Below are 27,024 nucleotides of genomic sequence, written 5' to 3' on the forward strand. Positions count from 1 at the left end.
GTTAGTCTGGAGAAGATGGATAGATTATATTCAGAACAAATATGGGACTAAAAAGTTCCATTTGGCTTATGAGTAAATTTTAGAGTATTATTATTATTAATAGTTTATTATAGTGGAATTTTTGTTAGTTTTAATTATATGATATTATTAGTAGTAGTAGTATTAATATTGTATTGTTTAACAATTAGGTTGTTAATTTGTTTATTATTGTTTTTAATTTTAATTTGTTTAAATTTATGTTAAAGGGGAGTTAAAGCGCGTTATGGACTTGGTTACTTAAATAGTTGGTTAATGTTAGTTAGATTATGATTATTATATTTGTAACCCTGTGTTCAGCTTTGAGAAGTGGGGGAGGGGGAGGGGGACTTGGGGGGGTATGGGGGTTTATATTGTAATTTTTATAAAACTTTTAATAAAAAAAAGATTTTAAATGGCATTGGTGACATCTTGTGGTGAGGTTTGGTATTACGACTTGCTTGGCTTGAAACCCAGACTTCAGATAAATCTCTTTCGACCTTGAATACCACCTATGAGAAACTCAGCTATAAAAAGAACTTCTGAGCAGCATAACTGGCCTGCTTGAACTATGAATGTAAACCTTTACTGACTTTCAGAGTTATATGTGGGGAATTGCCTTCCTATCTCTTTATTTGAGGAACATTGGTTATTATATGAGATGATGAAATACCTTGGACTATAAAATCTTACTTGACCAATGACTTCTACTATAAAGACTACCTATAAACACATGAAATAGAGGTCCCATACCTAGTTATAAAATTATTTTTAACATCTGATTTTAAAGTCCTCAACTTAACACATTATTAAGAGAATATGGATGAAGACTAGGAAAATATCCTTTCCATGTTGAAAGCAATACATGAAACCATTCTTTCAGCTTCTGACAAAATAAGACCCAACATAAAAGAAGAAGATGCCAGCTTAGACACACAAACCCAAATTTTGACTACAACCAAAGAACTAATAATGCAGAAGATAACAGAAGTGGAACAATCAAATACTAAGACAGAGGACTCAATTGACCAACAAATACAGTTAATGGAAAATCCAGAAAAGGGAGTGACAACACTGAAAATGGAAAAGACTTTCTATATAAATCAGAAGAAATTTGAGTAAGAAGAAGAATAGATTGAATGGAAGAGAAACATATCAGGACAATCATGGGGAATTGGAATAATAGGGAGACGATTTAATGAATACAAATGGGCTAGCCCTTCCCCAAAAATGGTAATTAAATGGTCTCTCTTATTTCAAATAATATATATAATAATAGAGGGAGATCTATTTGTTGATATAAAATCACTGATATGGATGGCTAGTTGGCAAAGGAAGAAAGCCAGAATAAGGCTGAAGAAAATTGGGGTTTTGATTTATTAGAGGGGATTTCATATTACTAATTAGAGGGTTAAAGGGAGAAGTTGAGATAAGGGGAATTTTGGTCATTAAATTAGTTGAAAATAAGGATTCTATTTGTTTAATATTTAAAAATTAGACCGAAAAGAAAAAAAATATTATGAATATGTTTGATTTATTGATTAACCCAGACAATATATATAATGGTTTTGATTTATTAAAGGAGATACTGTATTATTAATTAGATGATTTAATATGGTGGGAAACAGATAACTTTTAGGAAATAGAACAAGACTATATTCAAATAGATAAGATGTGTATTTTGAATATTAGATTCTGTTATGAATTGAGATAAGGGAAACCTTGGTTACCTAAAGCCTGGAAATTATAAATATGAAATGCTAAATTTGAATATTGATGGAAAACTAAAAATTGGGGAAAAATCAGTAACAGGACATTGATTGTCTATAAAGATTGAATGTAAAAGTAATTAAGATATGTATAAGCTAAAAAAAATATTGATAAATGTAATAATGATGTTTTTACTTAGTTGATATAATAAGAACAATATTAGCTTAAATATGAGATAGTAGATATTAAGGGGAAAAGAGAGGAAATATTTGATGTTGTAACTTGAGATTTGTACTAAAGATTTTTGTATGTTATTGAACTATTGATTAACCCAGCCACCACATTGCTTTTTAAATACTTAAATGTAAAATTGGAAAATTAATAAAATATTATTTAAAAAAAAGAACTAAGTGGTTCATTTCAGAATTCCCATGCAAGTATGTTTTTTTAAGATATCTTATGAGGAATGATAAATAACTATCCATTCTTCCCTCAACAGCCTAGAATACAAATTAGATATTAAATACATAAAATAAATGCAAAAATATATTTACAGCAATATTACTATGAAAAACATAAACAGTAATTCTTTTATTGAAAGTAAAAGGCAAAAGAAATAGGTTCAGATAAGCAGACCAGACTACTGTATATTTAAAGTGAAGTAAATCCTTTAACAGTTAGCCCTTACAGAAACCAATCTGACAACAAGAAAATGCAGAAGCAGGAAGCACATCCAGTTTTTTAACTTCACTTTAAGTTACATTCCATCTCTTCATTTCTAGAATTCTTACCTGAAGAAGAAACAAGCGAAGAGCACTGATTGTGTCATTAGAAAGTTCTAGCAAGTTGGTATGGGCTGCTTCTTCAAGAATATGGCTAATTTCAATTTCGGAAATAGTCCTGATGTCCTGATATTTCATAAACTTGGAAAAGTTGTATTTTAGTTTTAGTGGATCTAAATTATTATTATCCAGCAAAAACATAACCATTAACTGCCACAAGCTTTATTGAAACCAATTCTTAAACAATACTTAAAAATGGATGTTAGTAATAATCAAATTTTAAAAGTTTGGATAAATCTTCCCTCCGTAGTAGCAAATTGCTAGATTAATGAGCCAAATTAATATTTTTCCATTTAATGATAAGTTTGAAATATTTCAGAATTTCCAAACTTTATGATTGTACAATTATCAAACACAGAAGTGTTTACATCAGAAGTTTTGGAATATATAGTATTGTAAGTAGATGTACATAGAATTATGCAGTAAGACTAACAAACAGATAGAGGAAGATTTATCAGTCAAAGGACACAAGGCAGCTTTACACTGCTTGTCTCCCCCAATAAATGAAGCTGGTTTAAGAAGTTGCTTTCTAGATTTCAGTCTGTACTTCAGTTTTGGTATTCATGAGTGTTAATAATTATAGGCATTGATTGCTGGCTTCCTTCCTTCTTTACCCCTCCCACTCATGTCTTTTTGATGACATATTTTCATTGATAGTTCTTTTATACAAGTTCTCATATGCTGCTTCCTCTGATATTTGACACCTTCCATCCATTGCATCCACCATTGGATTGCTTGAGGAAAAACAATTGAATCTTCCTTACTGTCACTTCAGCTACTAGGAGAAATTAGCAGAACTTTTTTTTTAAATCTTGCTTTTTTAAAAATACGGCTTTCACTAGTTTACCAGTAAGCCTATTAAAAAAGAAAAAGTCCAGCCTTTCACCTTAACCTTTTCACTAATTCACTTTGGGAAGGCCTCTTCAAAAGGCAGCAGGCATTCCCGTAACCCAGACAAAATGGTAATGTAGAGCAGCAACCAGTGGCAGAAGCAGAGGGGCCATTCCTGCCACTGTACAAAGTAGCCAATTGGAGTGGAGCCATTTATCTAAAAAAAATGAAGTGCAGCAGACAGACTATATAGCACTGCTTGTGTCTGTGGAAGTCAGGAAACATAACTTTTCACACAGAGCAAGAAAAGACAAATGTAGATTGCCTACATGAAGGCTCATGGAGAGATGAGATAATGTGTATTCCTATGCTAAATAAATGGTTACTGTAATGGTTATCCTCATGCCAGGGAAGTTAGGATGTTCCTGAACCCTAAGAATGTTTTTTTTTTACTGTCAAACACCTAAACAGCTGAAACTGATGAATATGAATGAACAGATTTCCCAAATAGTTTTAATCTTTGTTGTTTTTTTTTATTGAAAATCATCCATGGCTGTCAGATTTTGACTGAAGCTTATCTTAACAAAAATGATATAAACATCTACATATTTAAGGCTTTCCCAAGTTTACAGCATAATCCAGTCATTACTGTGTTATAAATGGTGTCTTCACTCATATTTTGCCAGTGATAATGAAACAATTCAGTTAAAATAGTCATAATGCAATGTAATAACACAATAGAAATTAACAGTTAACAGCCATTATACTCACCAAACTAACGAGTCTAAGAATTTCTGAGTTAAGAAAGGAATTCTCATTACCACCTAAAAGTGTGATCAACAGAAATTTATTCCATGGGTGTGAGGCAATATGACATGCTAGAAGTGGAAAAAATTACCACAAATAGGTTAGAAAGAAATCTAAGAAAATAATCTCAACATAAATATATTATTCATTCTGTACTTTTTTTATCCCATCAAACAAGATTTTTAAAATAATAATAGAGGAAAAACAACAGAAGTCAAAATTAGTTTCTCTCAAAAAGTACTCTATATGCTGCCCACATTATAAACAGTCTACAGGTAGTCCTTGACTTAAAATCAATCATTTAGTTACCATCAAAGTTACAACAGCACTGAAAAAAATGATTTATGATTGGTCCTTCCACTTACGTCTTCATGGTCACATATTCAAAATTTGGGTGCTTGACAACTGGCATCTATTTATGAAGGGTGCAGTGACCCAGGGTCAGCTGACCTCCATTTGTGACCTTCCTGTCTTCTTAAAGCTATATTGATGGGCGAAGCCATATTCACTTAATGACTGCATGATTCATTTAACAATTGTAGTGATTTACTTAACAACCATGGTAAAAGTTGTAAAATTCAACATGACTCACTTAACAACTGCCTTGCTTAGCAATGGAAATTCTGGTCCCAATTGTGGCCATAAGTCAAGGACCACCTGTAATTCATTCAGAACAAAAATATAATAGTAGAAGAAAAGATCCATTCAGATAATATAAAATCTAGGAGAGTTGCTATATTATTCAGTAATGAAAATAGATTGTTAAGATATCATTTTCTGCCATGTATAAAATATAAAACATGGTTCAGTTGAGCTAATTCTGCTTTTATCTCACCGGAAATTAAAAACTTCAGTAAGCTGTCCTTATCTATGATTTTATATTTTCCATGAAAACCTTCTGTAACCAGTCCGTTTCCCAAAAGACTAACAGCCCAGTAAACTTGAGATAGCATGAACAGTATGGGAATTAGGATGGTATGCATTCATTTCTGCACTAGAGACTTATATCATCTTCATAGCATCACCCATCCATAACTGAATTGATATAAAGCTTTTTCATATTATTTTCTTGGCAACTATTAAATATCTGAAGTACTGTAAACCTCTATTTTAGTAACAAAATATTTGATACCATTAGGTTTATATCTGCTTTAGTGATGAGGTGCCAATGATTGCAAGTCATCTAGACAAAGCAAAATAATTTCAATGTAAAGCATTTTTTACTAATAAAGAATACACAGAGAAAGATATTGAAAGCTGTACCGGTGCTCTGATTTTTCAGATGCAGATATTCCAACAAAATCTCAAGACACCCAATAACAGTCTGTGATAGCAAAAAGTCCTTCTGTAAACATAAAAAGGAGAATACTGCTTATTATCAAATTCATCTAAAAGGAATACGTACTTGAAATTATAACAAGTGAATAAAAAGATAATTCATGATCTTAAGGTGTCTTGAGACTCATAGGATATAAAATATTTGAAAATGCTCTAGCATTTAGGAAGTCCTTTATAAGCAAAAGAATTTGCTTCATTTCCCCAGTACCATGGATTGTCTAATATGGAGAGACAATTTTAGAAATATATTAAGTCTGTTCCTACTCCAAAGGAAATACAGCAAAAACAGTTTTGCTGTGCTTCTTTTGTAGCACCATGCCAATCAATTGTTCTCAGGGATGACATTACCATATCATTGCACAGTAATCTTTTAAAAACTGTTTTCCCTTGCCGCAGAAAAGAAAACATAGCAAAGGAATACCAAGGAAGTGGAGAAGTGATGCTTTTAGTGTTTTCCCATTGGCAGCTAGAATTAATGTTGGCTTGGTCAAGGGACTGAAGGAAATACATGTACCTACGGATCCTGCAGAATGTTCCAAATTTCTACTCACAAATAGGGGGTAGATGCAATAGACAGTGGCTTTACAACATTGAGAATAAAGCTATATCTTTATGAATAACTGTCTTTGGTACTAGTAGTAGTAGTTTTCACATCATTAGATAGTTCAAAACTGAGAAAAAGTGTACTTGACTGTATTCTCTTTATACTTCTCCATTCATTTGAAATAAATCAGCTTTGCTGAGTCCTACAATTAATATTGCAATTCCATATTAACAGTAAAATTTACCTGGACAAGTAGGTTTTGTAATCGAGCAACCAAGGACAGTACATGCCACATAGCCAGTGGAAACAAGGAAATATTCTCTTTTGACTGTGGCAGTTCCTTTTCCTGTTCATCTGTGGACTGGACAGTAAACTTCACAAAGGATGAACAGAGGTTCTGCTTAAAGAAGGCTCTCAAAAACTGAAGGATGCTAACTGGATATAAAACCATCTATTAGTATAAAATATGTCTCTCCCTCATACACTTCAGAGATCCTAGGCTACGCATAAGCATCTGTGTACTTGGACAGTGCGGTATGTAGTCTCCTTATTGGAAAGCCACCAACTAGCCCAAATTCCTAGTTTTCAGTTTTAAAAGGTAGTAACTTATTTTATTGTGGTCATCAACCAGCATAATTAAAATCTCTAGCTCTTGAACAACTATATGTACCTTTGTGTGTGTTTGTTGTAATCTGTTATGTGTGTGCATATGGCTAAATATGAAAAAAATGATTTGCTACTAGGATTCAAAGTGATCAGTAAATAAGGAAAATTCAACTAAAACGTTGCAGAAACTCTAGTCATGGTATGGACAATTTGTCTGAAGAAGAGATTTCCTGCTTAATTTTTATCTGTTTATGACTGCTGCCACAAAAATTGAGAAAACCAGAATTTTAGTATAGTATATTTATGATTAGACATAAGGATATTCAGTTCAAAACAATAGCTAGCAGCAGGGAGTTGGATTTATGTTCTCTCTTGTTCAAGTTTTAATTCTTCCTGTTGGATTTTTAGGTATTGAATATATGCACATTAGAAAATTCATCCTACCAATGAAAATAAAGTATAATAAATTCATGTGATAAGTGGAGCATAATGAAGAAATTGCATTAAATCCATATGAGGTATGAAAGAGGATGGGAAACTATGATATTGATAAATATTGGGTATTATTAATTATTAAATTATTAGTAGTAGTATTAATAATATTATACGTGTAATATTGTTGGAGAATTCCCAAGTTCTTCTATTTTTTATTGTTAAGAAAATCCTTAGGAGCTACACTACTTTGTATTCACATATTTATTTTTTGTGATGTTACCTACCAAAGAATAATATGCTCTTCTTTCTGTATGCAACTGCATTGAAGACCTTGTCCACATCTAAGGAGATCATGTGATGAACCTTTCAGAAAAGAATCAAATTAATTGGCTGCGAGTCGAAACGTCGCCAGGACACTTCCAATTCTACACGGGAGAAAACCCGAATGACCAAAGACCTACATACAAACACCCGTGAAAACCTCAGAAAACATATATATATATATATATATGTAGGTCTTTAGTTATTCGGGTTTTCTCCCGCGTAGAATTAAAAGTACCTTGGCGACGTTTCGACGAAGTCACATTCGTCATCTTCAGGCTGGTGTCTTCAGCTTCGTGCTTCTAAGAGTATATAATATATAAATATATTTTATATATAACAATTTTCACTTCTATTAACAGGCATTCATTCTGCACAAAAAACACATTTGAACATTTAACAGTGTTGTCATCCATTTTCCCATCTAGTTACTAAACATTCTGCTAAGATATACACATTCATTTACTTGCTCTGTGTTTTCTGATTCTATAATTTGCAGCCTTACATTTATCTCACAATACACAATACAACAACCAAAAGAGCTTCACATTTCTGTCTTACTCCTTGCTCAGTGTTGAACTAAAGACTAAATATTACATTTATTCTTAAACCTTATATACTTCTATTATATAATGCTCTTACTGTATTCAGTATTTCTGAATCCTGAAAAATATTTTACAACTGAAGCTTATTCACCTTATTACATGCATTAAACTTTTCATATATTTCTCAATTATCTGCTGAAGGGCAAAGTTAAGTGTGCGTACATCCTACCAGGCATAAAGCCACACTGCATTTCTCTGGTTTCCTTCATTGTTATATCTTGTACATTTTCAATCAGAATGCTGTCAACTTCCCAGGAACATTAAACAAATGAATTCACATATACTCTTGCAATCTTTTTCTCTTTATAAGGATACAGTAGTGGCATTCTTCCAATTGTCAGGTACAGATACAGTCTTCCCACATACAGTACATTAATAAGCTGCACAGCCGGTCCATAAAATATCACACCCAATGTTATTTTTTCCACATATTATCTACATTAAGTTAATAATGCTTAATATAGTTAATTAATGCTGTTATTAGTGAATTGAGTGTTATAAAGAAAAATTAACTGGCTTTACACAGATTTATCAGTGTTTCTAACCTCTGTATTGTAAATATTTTGTTGAATCAAGAGTGAAGCAATCAAAAGCCATGAAGAACAAATAAGTGATTCAATGGATGAAGAGAAGACAGGTTCAGAGAAAGAGGTTGCCATCCAGGTACAGTGGAGAACTTTCTCAAGGAGCTCTATCAAAGATTTATTGGAAAGTAACAATACTACCACTGTAAAAGAAGAAAGGATTCAACAAGCTATACGTGTAACAATTATAACTTAAGTCAGTAGCAACCAGATACAATTACAAATTAGTACTGAAATCAAAAGGAACAAAATACCACGGGTTTAAGGCTCTTGATCTATTTCAAAAATCCTAACAAATCTCAGTAAATTGTATATTTTTGTCTCTGGAGATTATGCACAAAAAGAGAACACTAGTTTTTAAAATACTTTTGGGTGGTATGGAAAGAGTTTCCACAGATGATTATAAAACATGTAATAATGCATATTTTTAAAAACACATATATTGTTTCCAGTAAGACAGCTGTCACCACCAGTAGATATTTGCATAGAAATAATAAATAGCAATCCAGTTTTCAAACAGTTCTATATTGATACACATCTTTAACAGCAAGAAAAAAGTCTCTGAATGTATTTTATTTTATCCATTACATAACAGATTTTTTTTAAAAAGATTTAACTATGATGTCCTTGTTCTAGTACACAACAAAGTCAAATAACTCTGGCTCAATAATTGGCTCAAGTGCACAGGTTACTAGTTTCTACTAAAAGAGTTGCTATGGATGAGGAAACTTTGCATACTTGTTTTAATATCAAAGCTAGCCTTCTACTCCAACTCACTGAGCTGAAAACATACAAAAGTTGGTAATCTGAATCTCATCAACAATATACAAATATATACAATTTTTATAGAAGCATTAATTATAAAGAAGAAAACTACAACTAGATAGGGTCTTTGCTGTATACAACACATCTGTCTGTCTATCTGCTATCTAGCTGCCCATCTCAAGAAAGCAACCCTATGCAGCATACAACAATCCAGTAAAGATATAGAAGTCATTATATAAAATTATTATATAATAATTTTTAAAAAGTATTTAGAACTATAAAAGCAAAACTAAAAGAAAAAAGAAAATAATAGACAGAGGAACATTAATAGTAAGACATCCACCTCACTAGTTTTCTTATGTACAGAGAGAGATTTTTGTTGTTTAAATCCTGAAATATTGCCTGATTCTGTTGGGATATAATGCTAAACTATCATTCAAAGTTTCATGAAAGACATTTGGACTCATAGATTCACCCTTACCAGTCTATCTTTAGAAAATTAAATGATAGCTGTTACATAATGGCATTTGGATAATCATGCATTAAAGAAATCATGATAAAATCAGGAAGTCTAACCACATATTCCATATCTTCAAACAAATATTTTCAATGAAACTCAAGAATTCATTGCATCCAAATAGTGAAATTACATCATTTCTACAATTGAATGTTTGCCCATACTTGAGTTTGAGGATTTTTTCCTAACATCCATCCTGAAAGTCTATGGAGATTCTCAGTCATGCAGGTCATGGTTGTCTCAAAGGTGCTTTTTTCAAAAGGGAGCTGGGTTGTTTTTTATTTGAGGAAGAAGAAGATGTTTCACTTTTCATCCATGAAGATTCACTGAATAAGAAGCGAAACATCTTCTTTTTCCTCAAATAAAAAACAGCTGCCTTTTGAAAAAAAGCACCTTTGAAACATCCATCCTGAAAATAACTTATGACCCTAAGTCCTTATTGGGGGAAAGTTTTCATTCTATCAGCAAAAAACAATTGTTTTACTTTTTACCTATTTGTTGGCTGGAAGGAATTGTCTGCTGAAGGCTCCAATAAAGAAAGTTCAGGGATGGCTGAAGAATTTCAGAGTCTGTTGGTCTACATTTTCCACACAAATTAATAACTGCATAACAGAAATACTGTGCTCAGTATAACAATCATCTTTTACAGATTTTAGTATGTGAAATCTTTGGGGATAGCTACACCAACTCAGACTACCAATCAGATAAGTTTAAGTGTTGTCATAGTCACGAACAAGACCATTTGCTTCAAAAAAAAAACAAAACAGAAGAGAAATCCCATAGTGAATATAGTCACAGCTGTACTTACTAATTAGCACCTTTGTGGCCATTTTTCACTATCATTCGGTTTAGACTGCTGTAGTTACCTCAGAAAAACATTACAGAGGAATATTGACAATCTGGTCCAAGGAGCTCCGCTTTGAAGCTAAACAAACAGAAGCCTGACACAAGCTAGAACAAAAAGTTGTCACTTGTTCTTGTTGACTAAACACTTATTTCAGAAAGCACAATTTTCATCATTACTATTTTAGAGTATGCAGGTGCATCTCTCTTGCCCAGAATATAAGCTAAACTAGCCAATCAGATCCCAAAGGGAAAATGCATTCCAAAAATACTGCCACTATTGGAAAACAGATTTGAATCACTATAAAAGAAAAAAAGATCCTCATTTTCCTCTTTCATCTGAGGAATTTCCCTTATTATATATCTGCATTTATAAATTATATAAAGTTGGGGATTCAAGAAGTGTGAACACTCTATTTGCAATCGGTAAATGTCACCCAGAATAGGTTAGACCCTTAGAAAAGGTTTTAAGTGATACAATAAAAAAATTCCACTCTCTCCCAAAACTGGCACAACAGAAGTTGTGGCTTTGGAGTATGGTTGTCAACATGACATACAAAACCTAGTGTATCACTCAAAATGACAGAAATTTCACAACCCCTTTCAACTTTCCAATAAAAAGTCAGATTTTTTATCTGTATCTGCAGTTACAGGTAATCGACATGCAATCACAAATGAGGCCAGAATTTCTATTACTAAGCATGGCAATTGTTAAATAAGTAAAGGCTGATTTTATGATCTTTTTTTGCCATGGATGTAAAGTGAATCCCTGCAGTTGTTAAGTGAATCATGTAGTCATTAAGCGAATCCAACCTCCTCCATTGACTTGGCTTGTTTGAAACTGGTTGGGAAGGCTGCAAATGGCGATCATGTGACCATTGGATACTGCAACTTGTTGCAAACACATGCCAGTTGCCAAGCATCAAATTTCGGCAAGGATCGGCTGTGAATCAGTTTTTCAGTGCCATTGTAACTTTGAAAGATTGCTGAATGAATGGTTGTAAGTGAAGGACTACCTGTAGTTAGTTATCTGTGCAAATGTGTTAGCGTGAATAGTCAAGAAAAGAAGGGGAAGAGCAAAGGAATAGTGGCCAGATGGGCTAAATCAGATCCTGAAAAAGAGATAGACGAAAAATTTAAAGGGAAAAAAAGGCAAAGATGCTTTGCAAGAATAGAAAACTGTATTGAGATATGGTAAATGTTGATGTAAGTAGATTTAATTATATATTATAGATTTAATTATATAATTATTATAAATTATACATTTTTCTTATCCCATGACTTAATTTCTTTATTGTTTCTTATTCTTTTGCAATGCTTTGTATAAGGTAGTTTACTCTGAAATAATGATGTGACGGTTATTTATTCATAAAACATCATTTCTCTTAATTGATACAAAGAAAAAAAAGAAAACCAATCATTCTCAAACTGCAATCGTGATGAAACTCTGATAATATGATTACAAAATTTAAAAAAAAGAGGAATAGAGTTGGTAACACTGTTACAGAAGAAATATAATTTCTATATGCTTTCTGCACCTGAAGATGCCCAATGTAATATCTATTTAATTTCTTAAAAGGTGTAATTGCAAATGTCATTAAATCTATTGGAGAGGGAGGGAGGGAGGGAGGGAGGGAGGGAAGGAAGGAAGGAAGGAAGGAAGGATCTACTTTGGCTTCCAAATCCTACATTCTTGTTATCCCTAATCCAAACGTCCAAAACAAATTTAGACACTCACCTAAGCGAAGCAGTCTGAAATCTGTATTATCCAACTCTCGTTCTGTTGCATATCTCAGCTGAACCAGAAAAAGGAGATTTAACAAAAGTGGCACGTTCTGGCTTACTAAAACAAAAGACCATGACGCAATAGTTGGAAAATGCAGGAAAGCATGCAGGTAGTTCTTGACTTACAACTACAATTGAACCCAAAATTTCTGTCGCTAAACAAGACATTTTTAAGTGAGATTTTACAATCTTTCTTGCTACAGTTAAGTGAATCACTGCAGTTGTTCAGTTAGTAACACGACTGTTAAGTGAATCTGGCTTCCCCATTGACTTTGCTTGTCAAAAGGTTGCAAAAAGTAATCACATGACTCTGGGACACTGCAACCATCATAAATATGAGTTAGTTGTCTGAATTTTGATCATGTGACCATGGAGATGCTGCAACAGTCATCAGTGTGAAGAATGGTCATGTCACTTTTTTCAGTGCCATTGTAACTTCAAACGATCACTAAAGAAACTGTTGAAAGTTGAGGACTACCTGTATTTTAATGGCATTTTTGAAAGAAACTCCAAGTTGTACAAGGTATTCATAGTGAACCAAACTTTCAGATGGTGATGAGCTTTTTTTTTCACTCGAATTAATTTAGTATAAGTGTTTAGCCATTTGAGGACAGAATTCAACTAGATTATGATCTCCATTAGGCCCCTTTGTTACAAGGTATTGACCCAGAAAGCTAAATAAAAGCTACAAAGTGGCTTTAGTTGAATTAAGCATTATTTTTATAAATGGGCATACATCTATCTTTTCATTTCAATTTAGGTTTGATATCATTTGACGCAAAAAACAATATTGTAGGTTTCCCTAAATTTTACATATTTCAGTTTGCTATTCAAAAGCAATCAAATCTGTATTGCATTAATACAAAGTCTTGCCTCATTTTATATCTGAAATGGCAGCCTATGCAGTATATTATATAGCTGTACTATTTATTATAGGATCCCAGATTTATTGATTTATGTCCCAGCTTTTCATTCAGAAGCTCAAAGCAGTATATATAACATTTTGTCCTCTTATTTTCCTCCACAACAACCCAATGAGGTAGGTTATATCAGTGTAATGACAGCTGTCTCAGTGATAATCAAGCTGTACCAGACCATTCCTCTCCTAAGCAGAAGGGAAGAATCACTAGCCTGTTTCTTCTATGTGTGCTGAAAACGAAACTCATGAATGTAGAAATGCATTGCTAACTACAGAAGTCAGCTGCACACTAAAAACATCATCTTGCTCAAGTACATATCTATACAGAATTCCATAAATCAATACATCCAATAGCATTTCACTAACAAATTTCCCTGGAGTAGTTGCTAATTAATTACTTATCTGTTTATTCACCTTGTGAAATACTGGAATTATTTTCTACTAAAAGTTGTTGCAAAATCTGTAGAAACTGGCTTCGAAGAAGGTCACAGACATGGATGTCCTCAGCTATTCTTAAGAAAATTTTCAGTGAAATTAAGACTTTTTGAGCCACTTCATTGGTGCCAAAGCAGACTAGATCCTGAATGGGAAAACAACTCAGCCTTCATTTATGTGGATGACATTATTTACATTTGCGCTACAGATATTAATATGAACAAAACCAAAATGCTGGGAAAAATAGAAAATACTATTGTTAAATGTAACAAAATAAGAAACATTGAAAACATTTCCCTCATTTTAAGTCTTTCTTATTCTATTTTTCAATTTTTACAAAGATAGTTAACAAGAATAGTGGCTTTATGTATAATATAAATTATGCTTTTTTTATATCCTGGAAACATATCTATAATGTACTTTAAATATTTTCAGATTATGATTTGGTTCATTTTGTAAAATCACTTACCAGTAATACAAGTATAGCACTGGGATTGGCCTTTAGCATGCAAATCAAACTATTAAAGTTGTTTGAAGAGTCAGAAAAGACACCAGACCCTCTTGTGGCAGCATCTTCATATTCAGTTTGGGAGAAATCTTCACAGGAAAACCAGAGTTGAAGGATGCTGTAACCAAATCTTCCCATAAGATCAGGATATTGTAAAAAGAACTTAAGCAGCAGAGGATGATGAACATACACTAGACTGAAATCAGATATAACATCCAGGATTTTCCTTATAGCAGAAAGGCATGCCTGGATATTGAAAATGGAGGGAGAGGGGAATAAAAAAAAGTCAATATAAAGTCAATATCATATTTTGGGGCAATCATATTTGTAATTCCTTGTTGAATTAAAAAATAATAACATAATACATTAAAATCATTCTCATTATAGTACTGAGCTTCTAAAGGCTTCTTTTAGATATCAAAACTAAATAATATGAAACCATCTTTAGTAGCTTCAATAACATGAAACAACATACTACCGTGTTTGCTGCTGAAAGTGGTTTGATATTGTACACATATATATCTACATTTGAGTATTTTTAGATGGTGTATGCAAGATTATTACAAGTGATAATAAATTCTAGATTTTTCCAACAAGTATTTTATTGTGGAACTGTTCTGCCTCATTCAAGAAACTCTTCATGAAAGAAAGGTTCAGGTAATACCAACTTGCATAGTCCCATCATGTCTTTCTATCACTTCTATATTTTTTTCTTACAATGAGAAAAAAACTAGAAGGGAAGATAGAAGGGCAATTATTTTTGAATAATTTAAAAGTAGTCAATGTGGAAATAATTATTTCTCTCTTTTTCATGTCAGTATTCTTTTGCAAAGGGTTATTATCATTCTTGGGGGGGGTGTTAAGATATTTGGGTATTTTTTTAGCATGCCTGGCCATTCCCAATACATGCTATTTAAACACGACATCTAATTATGTTGTCCTGCACTATCTCACTATTCAAATTCTTTTGGGGGGAGTTTGATCTTTGTTACATGATCACTGAACTACTGTGCAAAATATAAAACATTTATTCATTAATCCTTAGTTAAATAAATCCAAATATAATGATTACAAGATTAACTAGATGACCGTGGTTGATCTTGAAAAGCTAAGCATGATAAGTGCTTTGATGGAAGGCCACCAGGAAATGCCATTGCTATAGACTAGACTGGAAAGTTAGAAAAACATCACAGAAGACAATAACATCTGTTTCATACAATTTCCATAAAAACGTCATGGACATTTCCATTAAGATCCCAGATGTTAAGCCAGTTCAAAGGAGAATACCCTTATACTCCCAAAACCTTTTTCAGACAAGGATAGGTTACTAAGTTGCTGCTTGCAGCAACAAAATACTGGTTCTTAATTGCTGGACAATTCCTTTAATAAAAAAGACCTTCAATGCGATGTGTTAAATTTTAAAAACTGCTCCTGTATATCATTAAGCCAGTATATAATGATTAAGCGGGTATTTACCAAGTCTAAAGCTTTACTTTTGTGCTGACAAATTGCCAGAAGATACAAAATAGCTTTAACAATATATGCAGGTGGACAATCTCCCTGATCCTCAACTGATAGAAGAAAACTTGATATAGCTGAGAATAGTTCTGCTTCTGGAACAATTCTGGAAAAAAAAAAGATTTAAAAATGCTTAAGCTGATTCATCTTGCTTATTGACTGCTTTTCCTATTCATGCCGTATCACCTACCTGTCTTCATGACTAAAAGCAAGGTAGAAAAGAAACAGAAGGCTATATTGCTGATTACGAAGTGTTTCATTTAAACATAAGGGATCTGGGGTTTCAGATAAGAGTCTGAGACTTTCCACTGCACTGAAGTTTAACTGGGGCAGAGTCTTCCACAGGAGTTCAGATATTTCTTGCTCTATGAGGAAAAAACATTAACAACCAAAAATGTCAGAAAAGCCTGGACAGAAAATAAACATAATTTCTGGCTTAGAATCCTGATCTTTACTCCTAATATAATTTTGGTAACAATGATCACATTATTGTTTTACCCTACAAAAGAGAACAGTTTTCTCTTTTTCTTCTTAATTAATGTTGCTAGATAATCATATGATGCCACAAGCCCTTATAACGGGCATGGCAAATTCATATAATTTAGACATTGAAGGGCTTAGTTCATAAACAGAAAACTCTATATTTTAAATTTATTACTTACAGAACCCATAAGTTCATATCAATCTCTACAGATTGGGCGTATTTTTCCAATTTCTGCCACAATCTTTATTTTTGACATTTTAATTGTATGCTGCAGTTCAAAGAAACTTCACAAACAGTTCTTTTATCAAACTTACTTTGTTTTGGTAAATCCACCATTTTTTCAGAGGACAAATGAAGACTGAGGCACATGCTATGAAGAAAACTAGAACAAGCTTGATTCAATGCAGCATTACTTTAAAGGAAAAAAAATCATGCAAAATGAAAATTTGTCAGAACACCCATGATCAAAGTATCCGTCTAAGTTTAGTCATATGGTATTCTATAAAGATAGGAAGAGCTACATTTTGAAATACATAATTGTATTAACTCATAAAGTTTTGGCATCTTTAAAACATTCAAAATTAACCAGCTGCTTTTAAAAATTATAAACATTTCTTTATGTTATCTAAATGTGGATGCAAAATAACAAAATCCCTAGGAATTTATGGAGATAGATCTATTTAAGTAAAAATAATGTTTGAATAAAACAAAGCATGACATAATTTTAATGTCAATTGTAATACCTTTGTCCAGTGCAGAATTTGGCTTTCAATTCCAGGTTTAGTTGGATGAAAGAAGAAGATGCTAAAGAGAAAGATAATTCTACTCATGCAAAATGTTTGAATTAAAGTAAGTGTATTGTGCTTATCATTGTCTTACTTCTTGGCACATCTTTTCATGATCAATAAAGTATTGCTCTTGTCATCATTTCAAAACCATTTTCCTAATATTTTGGTAAGCAAAGTTTTATTTTTGTCTAAAAATGTGCATGTAAAAAGTGTCTTAGAACAAATGCAATAATTTATGTAATAAATGATAGGAAAATATTTACTAAATAATAAAAAATAAATGGTGTGCCCAAGTAAATTACCATGATTTGTCTATGAACCTCTGCAACACATTTGAAAATGGATGGCTGGTAAGCAAAACATGTGCTAACTCTTAAGTGTCGTAAAGTAATGTATTACTTGTGGGAGAATATAAGGAGTGGTAAAATGAGGAGGCTATGCATGTGTTGAAACTATTTACTCCTGATGTAACTTGCAAGCTATCAATAAAGCCTACTTATATATTGGTGTTGTCTTTCTTAATATTTTCTAAGTTCACTGTGGTAACAAACATAACACTCAGGAACAAGAAATGCTATATTCTCCAAACTGTAAAAAGTCACTTGAGGTTCTGCCAGTAGTTACAGCAGAAAAACAAAGCTTGGCAGCCATAGGTCCCACCAATTTTTTTAAGGCAGTTTACCTACTAAATCATATTATTAGAACATATTTATTTAGGATTTTGATTGCATTTCTGGCATCATTAAAGTTCAGCAATAAAAATACATATTTTAATCATACGTCCAAAAGTAGTTTCCTCTAGCTGCCCTTACCCATCTTAATGGATAATCTCTTATGCATATCTGGCATAACATTGAACAGGATGCTAAGTGTTGAGATGAAGACTTCCATGATACATGGGCGGACAGCCCTTTCAGAATATTTCTGCAAGAAAATATATACAGTACATATTCTCCCTATTATAAAAAGTAAATGAAATGCAATTCAGAAATGCAAATCAGTATGGACCTAGCAGACCTATAACTCTATGCTGCATAATATAATATATTGTAGTTAAAAACTTTTTTCCTAAAACAGTTTATTTTGTTAATAACACTTGAGATGTGAAATATTGTATAATAAAGTTAACTTGTAAAGGTGCCTCATTGTTATTCATTTAATAAAAAACAGAAGCAGAGGACATTGCAACTTTGCCTCTATTGACTAAACTTTGCTACAATTTCTTGTCTATGATATATAGATACAACTATTTTCTTTTTCTTTCTTTCTTTTGCTTTTCTGTACATTTATATGACTTATTTGATGTTTGATGCTAAGGACATAGTGAAAATAATTACCATGACCATGGGAATGCAAAGAGAATCAGATATCCTTAGAAGAAATTCAGAAAATCTTTTCAATATATCGATATTGTCTGAATTTGGAGCTGTAAAAGTGTTCTTCTGAGCCAGAGGATCCTTTTGGTATTGCACAGCTAAACTAAAAAGTTATAAAACCTGTTAGATACAACCTATACTACATCATGTTTCTATATCTTCTCTTAACCCAGTATCATATTTAGACATGGTGAGATCCTAAGTTGCGGAAAACCATAAAGGCTTTATTAGGCAGGGGTAACAGAGAAAGATGAATATGAACACAAGATGGGGTGAGGAAAGATCTTCTATGAACAGGTGTGAATGCATGCAGCAACAAATAACTTAAATATTAATCAATTAATGAGATTCATAAGAGCAATATAGGAGACTTAATTCATTAACACTTTCATGTATAAAATTATAATGAAACTAACATATTATAAAAATTCTGAAATTTTGAGGGGGCCCTTCAGACTATGAAGAAACTATGATGTAGCTTTCTAATCTTCAGTATGCTGAAATCTAGCTCTGCTTAATCCTAAAGAACCTGATTCTAATGTAGCTGGAGCACAGGATTTGGTTTTTGTGTGTGTTTGTGTGTGTGTGTGTGTGTGTGTGTGCGCACACCCACAACACCCACACATTTTTTGGAATGAAAAAGTTAACTGCATTGTCATATATTAATCAACTTACCACTTTAAAATATTTAATTATATAGTATGAGACAAGATCAGATCCAATTAGATATATTCAGCTGAAATGTCAATAGAAATTTACACATAAAATTACTTTTTCATGCAAACACTAATTTTGCTAAGACTTAGAGCTATACATAACATAGCTCTATTCACTTTCTCTGCAACAGAAATCAGGAGGTATGACCCTATTCAGCATAATATGACCTAAGCTGGACTTCCAGGAAGAAAGGCAGGGTACAAACATAGCAGGACAAATAAATGAATAAGACTTCATTCATACCTGGCAAGACTAAGGATAGCTAAATAAAATAAGCTTCATTTCTTGGTATTACATAACAACTAGAGATAGCACAAATAAATCTAATCATATTATCAGGTTGTTCATTTTTTTTAAAAAAAACTTATTGATAGAGTGCTATTATATCAACTAAATCAGAGGTCCCCAATCTTTTGGGCACCAGGGACCAGTTCCGTGGAGAAAAGTTTTTTTGCGGACAGGAGGGTGCGTCGTTTTGTGTGCTACTGGTATCCCACAGATGGGGCTTTGTTTGTTTGTGCGGACCGGTTGCTGGCATGCCACAGCCCGGTACCGGTCCACAGACCGGGGCTTGGGAACCCCTGAACTAAATATACTGTATGTGCATAAAATAGGAATTCTAACTGAAACCCCTTCAATCATTTTATTAATTGATTGATTTTATTAAATTTATTGACCGCCCATCTTGCTACAAAGTAACTCTTGTGGTAATTCTCTTATCCATCTCAGTCAAAGCAGTACCTAGCCAATTTTCAGAAGTTAGTACTTGGATGATAGACTCCAGGGAGTACCATAGCTATAAAGAGGATTGGGAAGATCTAAACAAAAATCCCAGAAGTCACTGTTGCTAACAAAACCACATGCATATATCCATATATCAAAGAACAAATTTGACTGAGGGTCATGTTCAGATATAAACTTGAGCTCAGTATTTTTCTGCTGTAAATTCATATAAATATGAATTGTGTATTAAATATTATATTTGTATATTTAGTATTTCTCAGTTTCCAATGGATTTTTCTAACCACTTCTAGCATCAATAAAGTTAAGCAACATCCTTTCTTACCTACAAGCATTTCTGAAACTTTCTAAGGCACTTTGCAAGAATTGTGCCTGTTGTGAAATTGCTCTGTTCTTACATCTCCCCCCTTGATGATCCTGTGATATTGAAAGAAGAGAAATCAGTAAGAATATTTTATGCTGCCAGAGCCCAATATTTAGATTAATAATTACTTTAATAAAATAATAGTGTGCAAATATGGTCCAAAGTACATTTAACAGAGGCAAATAGTTGTCTTTAAAAGAAAGGAGGACTCAATCTTCAATATAGGGGGATAGGAGCACTTTCAGCAAATGTTCTGTTAAATTAAAAAAAAGAAAAGAACAGTTTGTATTTATCATATATATTACACATTACTGGTCTTAAATCAGGACAAAAAAGGAGCTATGAGGGACTAACCATCAGCCTCTTACTAAAAGGTGCCAGTGGGAGATCATTACATCGCATTAATATAGTTTCAATCAATTTCTGTAGTTGCCCATATTGTATAGGTGGAAAGCTCACGTGATCCTTTCTGTGCTGAGAAAAACAGGAAAATGTTAAGGAAAGATAATAGTATAAATGAGAATCAATGTGAATATCGTGGTAAAAGAGCAGGTCAATTATGAATAGAGAGAGGATATTTACTTACCTGTTTTCTACTAAAATCACACCAGTCATTTCTCTTATCCAAATGAACATTTTGGCATATTCTCTATAACAGCATGCATGTTATAGACTATCCAGATACTAATAAACTAATGCTTAAAGAATTTTACCAGTAAGGGACAAATTGGCAGAAAGTTATAAAAGATACAGTGGTAAGGAAACTATTTATATGTTCCAGGTAATAATTAAATTAAATTAAATTAAATTAAATTAAATTAAATTAAATTAAATTAAATTAAATTAAATTAAATTAAACACTTTTCATTTACCTCAAAACTGCAGTCACAGCTTTCACCGCTTCAGATGCTACTTCAATAACAGGGCATTTCACAGCTTCCATTAGAACACTAACAGCATCTTTAAATGTAGCAATATTTGTAAATAATTTAATTTCTTCTGGTTGCCTGAAATTAAATAAAATATTCAAAAATTTTACCCAACAGAAGAATTTCTATAACAGTATATATCACTTTGAACTTCAGCAGAACAGAAATTAAAAGCTAACACCTTAACATTTTCATAAAGTACAATATGGTATTTTCAAATTCAAATTCAACGCAGGCTGTTTCAACAGAACCAGAAATTCTCCAAACTCAAAACACTTTCAGTATGGATTGTAACTCTTTTCTAAGAACTGCCCATTTGGACTCAAGCTATTTCAAACTAAAATATACAAATGCCCAATCTAAAATTATTATACACAATTACTTAGATTTTACAGTTTATTTATTAAATGTATAAACCACTTCAGTCTTGAAGGACTCTAAACAGTGATTATATTAAATTAAAAATTAGTAATCTACCCATAAAACCTATGTATATATACTAAATATACCAATATTAAGGTTCTTCACGGAAATTCATTGAAAAAATAAATTTTTAACTACAAAATATAAACTTTCCATATACTGACAAATAAAAAGCTAGAGGAATTTCATACAATATGCAAGATTCCCCATCATCCCCCTTAAAATATTATATAAATTATTTTTCATGACTTAAAAAATAAGGGAAAACAGTTTTTTAGATTTCAGGTTCATAGAAAACTGGCAAAAACACTATAATATTAAATCATGATTATATATACATATTTTCCCCTGAAATATTTATCCTTCAGATATAACTTTGATGAAAGCTGCTTCCTCTGCTCTAATTTTCCGAACTAAAACCAGATGGAAGTTGATATCTCTTACTTTTTCAAAATTTCAGTAAAAAGTAGAAGTCCTTGTTTTTGCAATTCTATATTATTAAGATGCAAAGTTTCTTTCAAGCTCTTTACAAGAGGTTCTATGCCTAGGATAAAGAAAATATTAAAAGATTGGTGAAGATAGTTTATATGCATAGAAAATACTGCCTAACATAACAGCAGTTTTATCCTATATGAAGAGTGATTATTTACCATAAACAGTGTGGCATTTGGAAAAGAAAAGCTGTTCCTCAGTAAGGAGCAATAGGCAGCAATAAACTGACCAGATGAGACTTTCACTCATGCAGAAGAGACACTCAAATAGAAATTCTGCAAGCAAAAAAAAAAATTATTACCAGATGAACCAATAAAACTAAGAGATTGGATTGGCCAACAAGGCAGAGCATATCATACCATTTGCGACCTTCTGACAAGCAAAGTCAACGAGGAAGCCAAATTTACTTAACAACCATATTACTAATTTAACAACTCCAATAATTCACTTAACAACTGTGGCAAGAAAGATTATAAATGGGGAAAAACTCACTTAACAAATATCTCACTTAGCAACAGAAAGTTTAGGCTCAATTAAGGTCATAAGTCAAGGACTACTTGTGCATATTTCAAATATTGACACACCATATATTACAGTGTTGTCAGTTTTATATTTCATCTCTTTTTAAATGATCCCTTGCATGGAATTTGTTTTTTCACAACTGCCATAACCTTAAACATTTTTATTGTACAGTCCACTATGAGCTCAGCATTATAGCCAATCTGCAGGTGTCTGAAATTAGATATTAACCTTTATACTATCCTTAAGATTTCATTCATTAATAGTGATGCAGCAAAAGTTCTTTGAAATATAGCTTTGAAATCAAATACCATGGCATTCCAGAGTATCAGTCAAATAGAATGTCTTGTTACCTGGAATATCTGCATGGATAAAAGCAGGAGCATATTTAGCTGGAGAATGCACCAATACAGCAGCCAAACACTGTGTACTTGCTACCTGCAATATCTCATCTCTTGACAATAGCAACTGCAGAAAACATCAGAATTTGTATTAGAGGATCATTTTTATACTAATTACCATGAGTTCATTAGGAAATACATTTATTGAATAGGAACAATATTTAACTATTTTAAAAAATGTTTGGAGTTTATGGTAATTTTATTTCAAGGCTGAACAATGCAATATTATTAAAAGTTCACTAAACTTAGAAACAAGCTATATTACAGGAAGTGCATTGACATAATTCCCTGTGTTAAAAAATACTACATACAATATGAAAACAAAATTCCTATCACTCTTCTCATTATATTTAAAGTTAATACAGACACACTACAGGTAAACATAATACAGAAGCTATTAATTTCTTTTCCAGCACAAAATATTAATTTAATTATTCCTATATAAAGTATAGAAACCTAAATAAAAGCAGACCGAAGTAGAACACTGGGTGAATTATTTCAGAAAGTGGGCTGCCTTTTATTGTATTAGATCTCCTCATCTGAGATAGTCATGTCCTAGTTTCTGGTGTTTAAATTATTGAGTGCCTTGGCATCCAGTTGCTGTTAGAAAATGCTAAATCAAATGTATGAATAAAGTAGCCAACTGTGTATTATTAAAACCTGGCTGGATAAAATGTGGATGTAGCCCCACCTGAAATTGACTTAGTTGGATATCTAGTCTTGCATCAGCTGCTACATCAATATTAGGGAAGAGGAGTTGCTGTGATTGCGCTTAAGACTCTCATGGTAATGCAGAGCATTGTTTTGGAAATGAAGGATTGCAAATATTCTTATGTAACACTGAGATACTTTATCAAGCTTAGGCTGCTGCTAGTGTACTGACCACCCAGTTGCCCAGCAGTGGCCCTCCAGAAGTTCCTTAATCTCATCTGGGGCTGGTGTTTAGATTCCAGAAGTTGTAAATCTTCAGAGATTAATCTTAATGCCTTGGAAAGGGGAATGTATGACTTCATGACCTTTATGACTGCAACTTCAATTCACATGGTAGGACACCCATTTGATTTGATCTTTATTTTTGAAAAAATGAGATGTGTTGTGAAGATGGAGGATTTGTCAATTTGTTCTGGTCAGATCCCTTCCTCGTTAAACTGAGGACATGCAGCACTGGATGAATTAGAACCACCAATCCCTAATACCAAACGGACCCAAGTTTCCAGAAGGTTTGGCAGGCAATTATATCTCTTCTCTCATTGGTCTGGAATACAGGGATGGCCAAGGAGTCAGATGAGGTTGTTCCAGCAAGATCTCTGTACAATTGCCAGTCATAAGCAGTTCCTTGATTTCCTTAAGAAAAAGTCCAGCTTAAGATGCTGTTATCACCTTTAAAGTTCTATACATTAGGTAGTATCCTATCATAAAATAATCTGCCCATCCAACTGATACTCCCTCTTCATTTTGAGATATATGGAATGTGGACAAGGCATTAGGCCTTCTCAATAATACTTCCCACTTTATGAAACTCTTTCCCCTCCACTGGAAAGGCATTTCAGTGCTCCTAGCTTTTGATAAACATTATTCCATTGTGTCTTTGGCACAAGATGAACAAAGGTGCAATGATACGAACTTTTCTTCAGTTGGAATTTTATTGTATTAGTTATTTGTTTTAACTGTGATTTTAATTGTTTCTAACGGGAGTGAAGTAGCCTAAAAGTGATATAAAATCAATGAACAAAAATAAATTTGTTATTAATCTTGACAATTACATTTATAATATTGACAAATTTATGTTGCTTTCATCAACTTATATTAGTGTTAAGTACATTTTTATAAAGTTACCTTCTTGAGAATTAAAGGTAATAGACTGTCTCCTTCAAATAACTCAGGACTTGCAGAATTTGCTCCTTTTCCTGTAAAACTCATAATAACCAAAACAAAATTATCATATTTCAGCAGTTGCTTTAATAAACCTGCAGAAGAGAAGAAAGAAAATGGACAATAGGAAATTGTACAATATTGAACTATGTCAACATTAGATTCCATAATATATTTGTACATTCATATAATTATCATTATATGATAAGAGCTATTATTATTCACTCCGGTTCATGGCGGAAACATCTAAATTACTTCTGGGTTGAAAGGATTAGCTAGTGACATGACTGTTGCCCAAGGAATGCCCAGTTGGGGGCTCCTTTTATATCTCCATTAATGTGCCAACCAAAGTGGTACATATCCGTCTACTTGCTATTACACACTTTCAAATTGCTTGGGTCTCAAATACAGGGTTGCTGATTGTGCTCCTGGCCATTATTATTTCCTTTGAAATAATATGCTTGAGATACCCCAGCAAATTCATAGCTGAATTGAGATTTAAAAAACTATTTCTCTTTCATAATTCACATTTTTAACCATTATGCTACTTTACTTATGCCATTGATTCTTAACCTATAGGTCTTAGCCAAAAATGGATCACCGTGTGTTTTAGTATGAATTGTCATGGTCCTGTTGATAAGCTGAATTTCTTCTGCATGAGCATGTTACAGCATGGAGGTATATGATGAATCAAAATGAGCTGTTTTGACTATGCTAGTTTCAATGAAAAGTAAGGATTGAGTTTGATCTCAAATGAATAGGCAAGCTGTCCTGTTCCAGGTTATTGCTATGAGCAACAGTGAACAATGCATCAGTTTTTAGATTTTATTAACTTAGTTGTAAATCATTTAGTGTACAGATATAAGACAAAGGGTAAAAGTGTAGGAATACGTTTGCAGCAGAACAGCTAGAGAGCCTCTGTGCTGTAAAAAAGAGTTGCAAAACTTAATCTGTTGTGCTGGCCAAGGAGAAAATGCAAGGCCTGTCAGCTATTATGTCTGAATGCCCTGAGCCACTGGAATTCTCAGGAATCTGTCAAAAGCCAGTAACCAATCCACAAGACAGGACATAAAGAGCTACAAACTCAAGTCAGAAAGTAGGATAGTGTTTTCAAGAAAGAGGCAGGTCAGCAGGATGGTCCTACATATAAGTACCTCTGACCTTGATTGATTTGCAGATTTTACATTCTTTCCTCCAAGCAATTGCATCAACTGCTGCTGATATAAAACTAACACTAATTAATATGGAAGCATTCATATTTTTCCAGGAATGTTTTTCTACAAAGAAAGCAAAATATATTTTAATAAAACAGATTTGTTTTTCAGTGAAACAAATTTAACCTGGAATCAATATTTTTTTAAAATGTGCACTGCTGGTGTACTAGCAATATTAGGTGTATGTATTTGTGATAAGAGTAAAAGAATTTAATCTATTAATAAAAGTTTTTTAGTGCCTTTTTGCATTGTTTCTAAGAAGGCATCAGATGAGTTGGTTATTGCGATGAAAAAGATAATTCAGGATGTGATTGGAAAAAACTGAGGTCTCTTAATAACAGCATTTTAGTCAGAAGTGTCCAGATATTGACTTCAAATAAACACATTTGTTTTTAAAGACATGTAATTGCCTTCAGAAAAAAACAGCAATGTATATACTAGTTTATATACATTTTATATACTAGTAGCTTGGCCTGTCAGTGTTGGTGGGAGTGATCTTGGTGATTCCTTTATTGAGCTATTGTTAACTGTTTGTTTGTCTGAATTGGTAGATGGGAGTTTTGTTTGCTTGGTTGGTCTAATGTTAACCGTGATGTTAATCTTTGCTCATCTTGATGTTGATTCTTCGTGAGGAGGTGCTTTGTTCTTTTTGTTTCCTTTTTTACTTTTTGATCTCTTTTGAATGGTATGCAGATGTTATTTATCTTTATGTGCCTATTGATAACTGATTTTTCTTAAGATTTAGCCATAGTTTCAACTGGCAAACTGAGTATTCT

The 27,024-nt window shown here is 32.7% G+C and overlaps 1 protein-coding gene across 1 annotated transcript in view; it reads right to left on the reverse strand.

Moving 5' to 3' along the window:
* Positions 1-2,402: 2,402 nt before the first annotated feature.
* The window catches only part of MEI1 (meiotic double-stranded break formation protein 1), a 33,246-nt gene continuing 8,624 nt past the window's right edge, over positions 2,403-27,024 (reverse strand). The window contains exons 7-29 of the mRNA XM_015813514.1: positions 24,999-25,129; positions 23,115-23,229; positions 22,401-22,517; positions 22,195-22,294; positions 21,271-21,405; positions 20,753-20,867; positions 20,360-20,451; positions 18,538-18,679; positions 18,013-18,124; positions 17,156-17,216; positions 16,727-16,824; positions 16,119-16,293; positions 15,887-16,034; positions 14,372-14,656; positions 13,882-14,047; positions 12,502-12,606; positions 10,412-10,522; positions 8,600-8,781; positions 6,332-6,460; positions 5,469-5,550; positions 4,170-4,276; positions 2,517-2,648; positions 2,403-2,423 (exon numbers count right to left, since the gene is read on the reverse strand). Coding sequence (XP_015669000.1) covers positions 2,403-2,423; positions 2,517-2,648; positions 4,170-4,276; positions 5,469-5,550; positions 6,332-6,460; positions 8,600-8,781; positions 10,412-10,522; positions 12,502-12,606; positions 13,882-14,047; positions 14,372-14,656; positions 15,887-16,034; positions 16,119-16,293; positions 16,727-16,824; positions 17,156-17,216; positions 18,013-18,124; positions 18,538-18,679; positions 20,360-20,451; positions 20,753-20,867; positions 21,271-21,405; positions 22,195-22,294; positions 22,401-22,517; positions 23,115-23,229; positions 24,999-25,129 — 2,861 coding nt within the window. The remainder of the gene's footprint in view (positions 2,424-2,516; positions 2,649-4,169; positions 4,277-5,468; positions 5,551-6,331; positions 6,461-8,599; positions 8,782-10,411; positions 10,523-12,501; positions 12,607-13,881; positions 14,048-14,371; positions 14,657-15,886; positions 16,035-16,118; positions 16,294-16,726; positions 16,825-17,155; positions 17,217-18,012; positions 18,125-18,537; positions 18,680-20,359; positions 20,452-20,752; positions 20,868-21,270; positions 21,406-22,194; positions 22,295-22,400; positions 22,518-23,114; positions 23,230-24,998; positions 25,130-27,024) is intronic.

This window comes from Protobothrops mucrosquamatus, unplaced genomic scaffold, assembly GCF_001527695.2.
Source record: "Protobothrops mucrosquamatus isolate PMUCROS unplaced genomic scaffold, P.Mucros_1.0 scaffold162, whole genome shotgun sequence".
NCBI lineage: Eukaryota > Metazoa > Chordata > Lepidosauria > Squamata > Viperidae > Protobothrops > Protobothrops mucrosquamatus.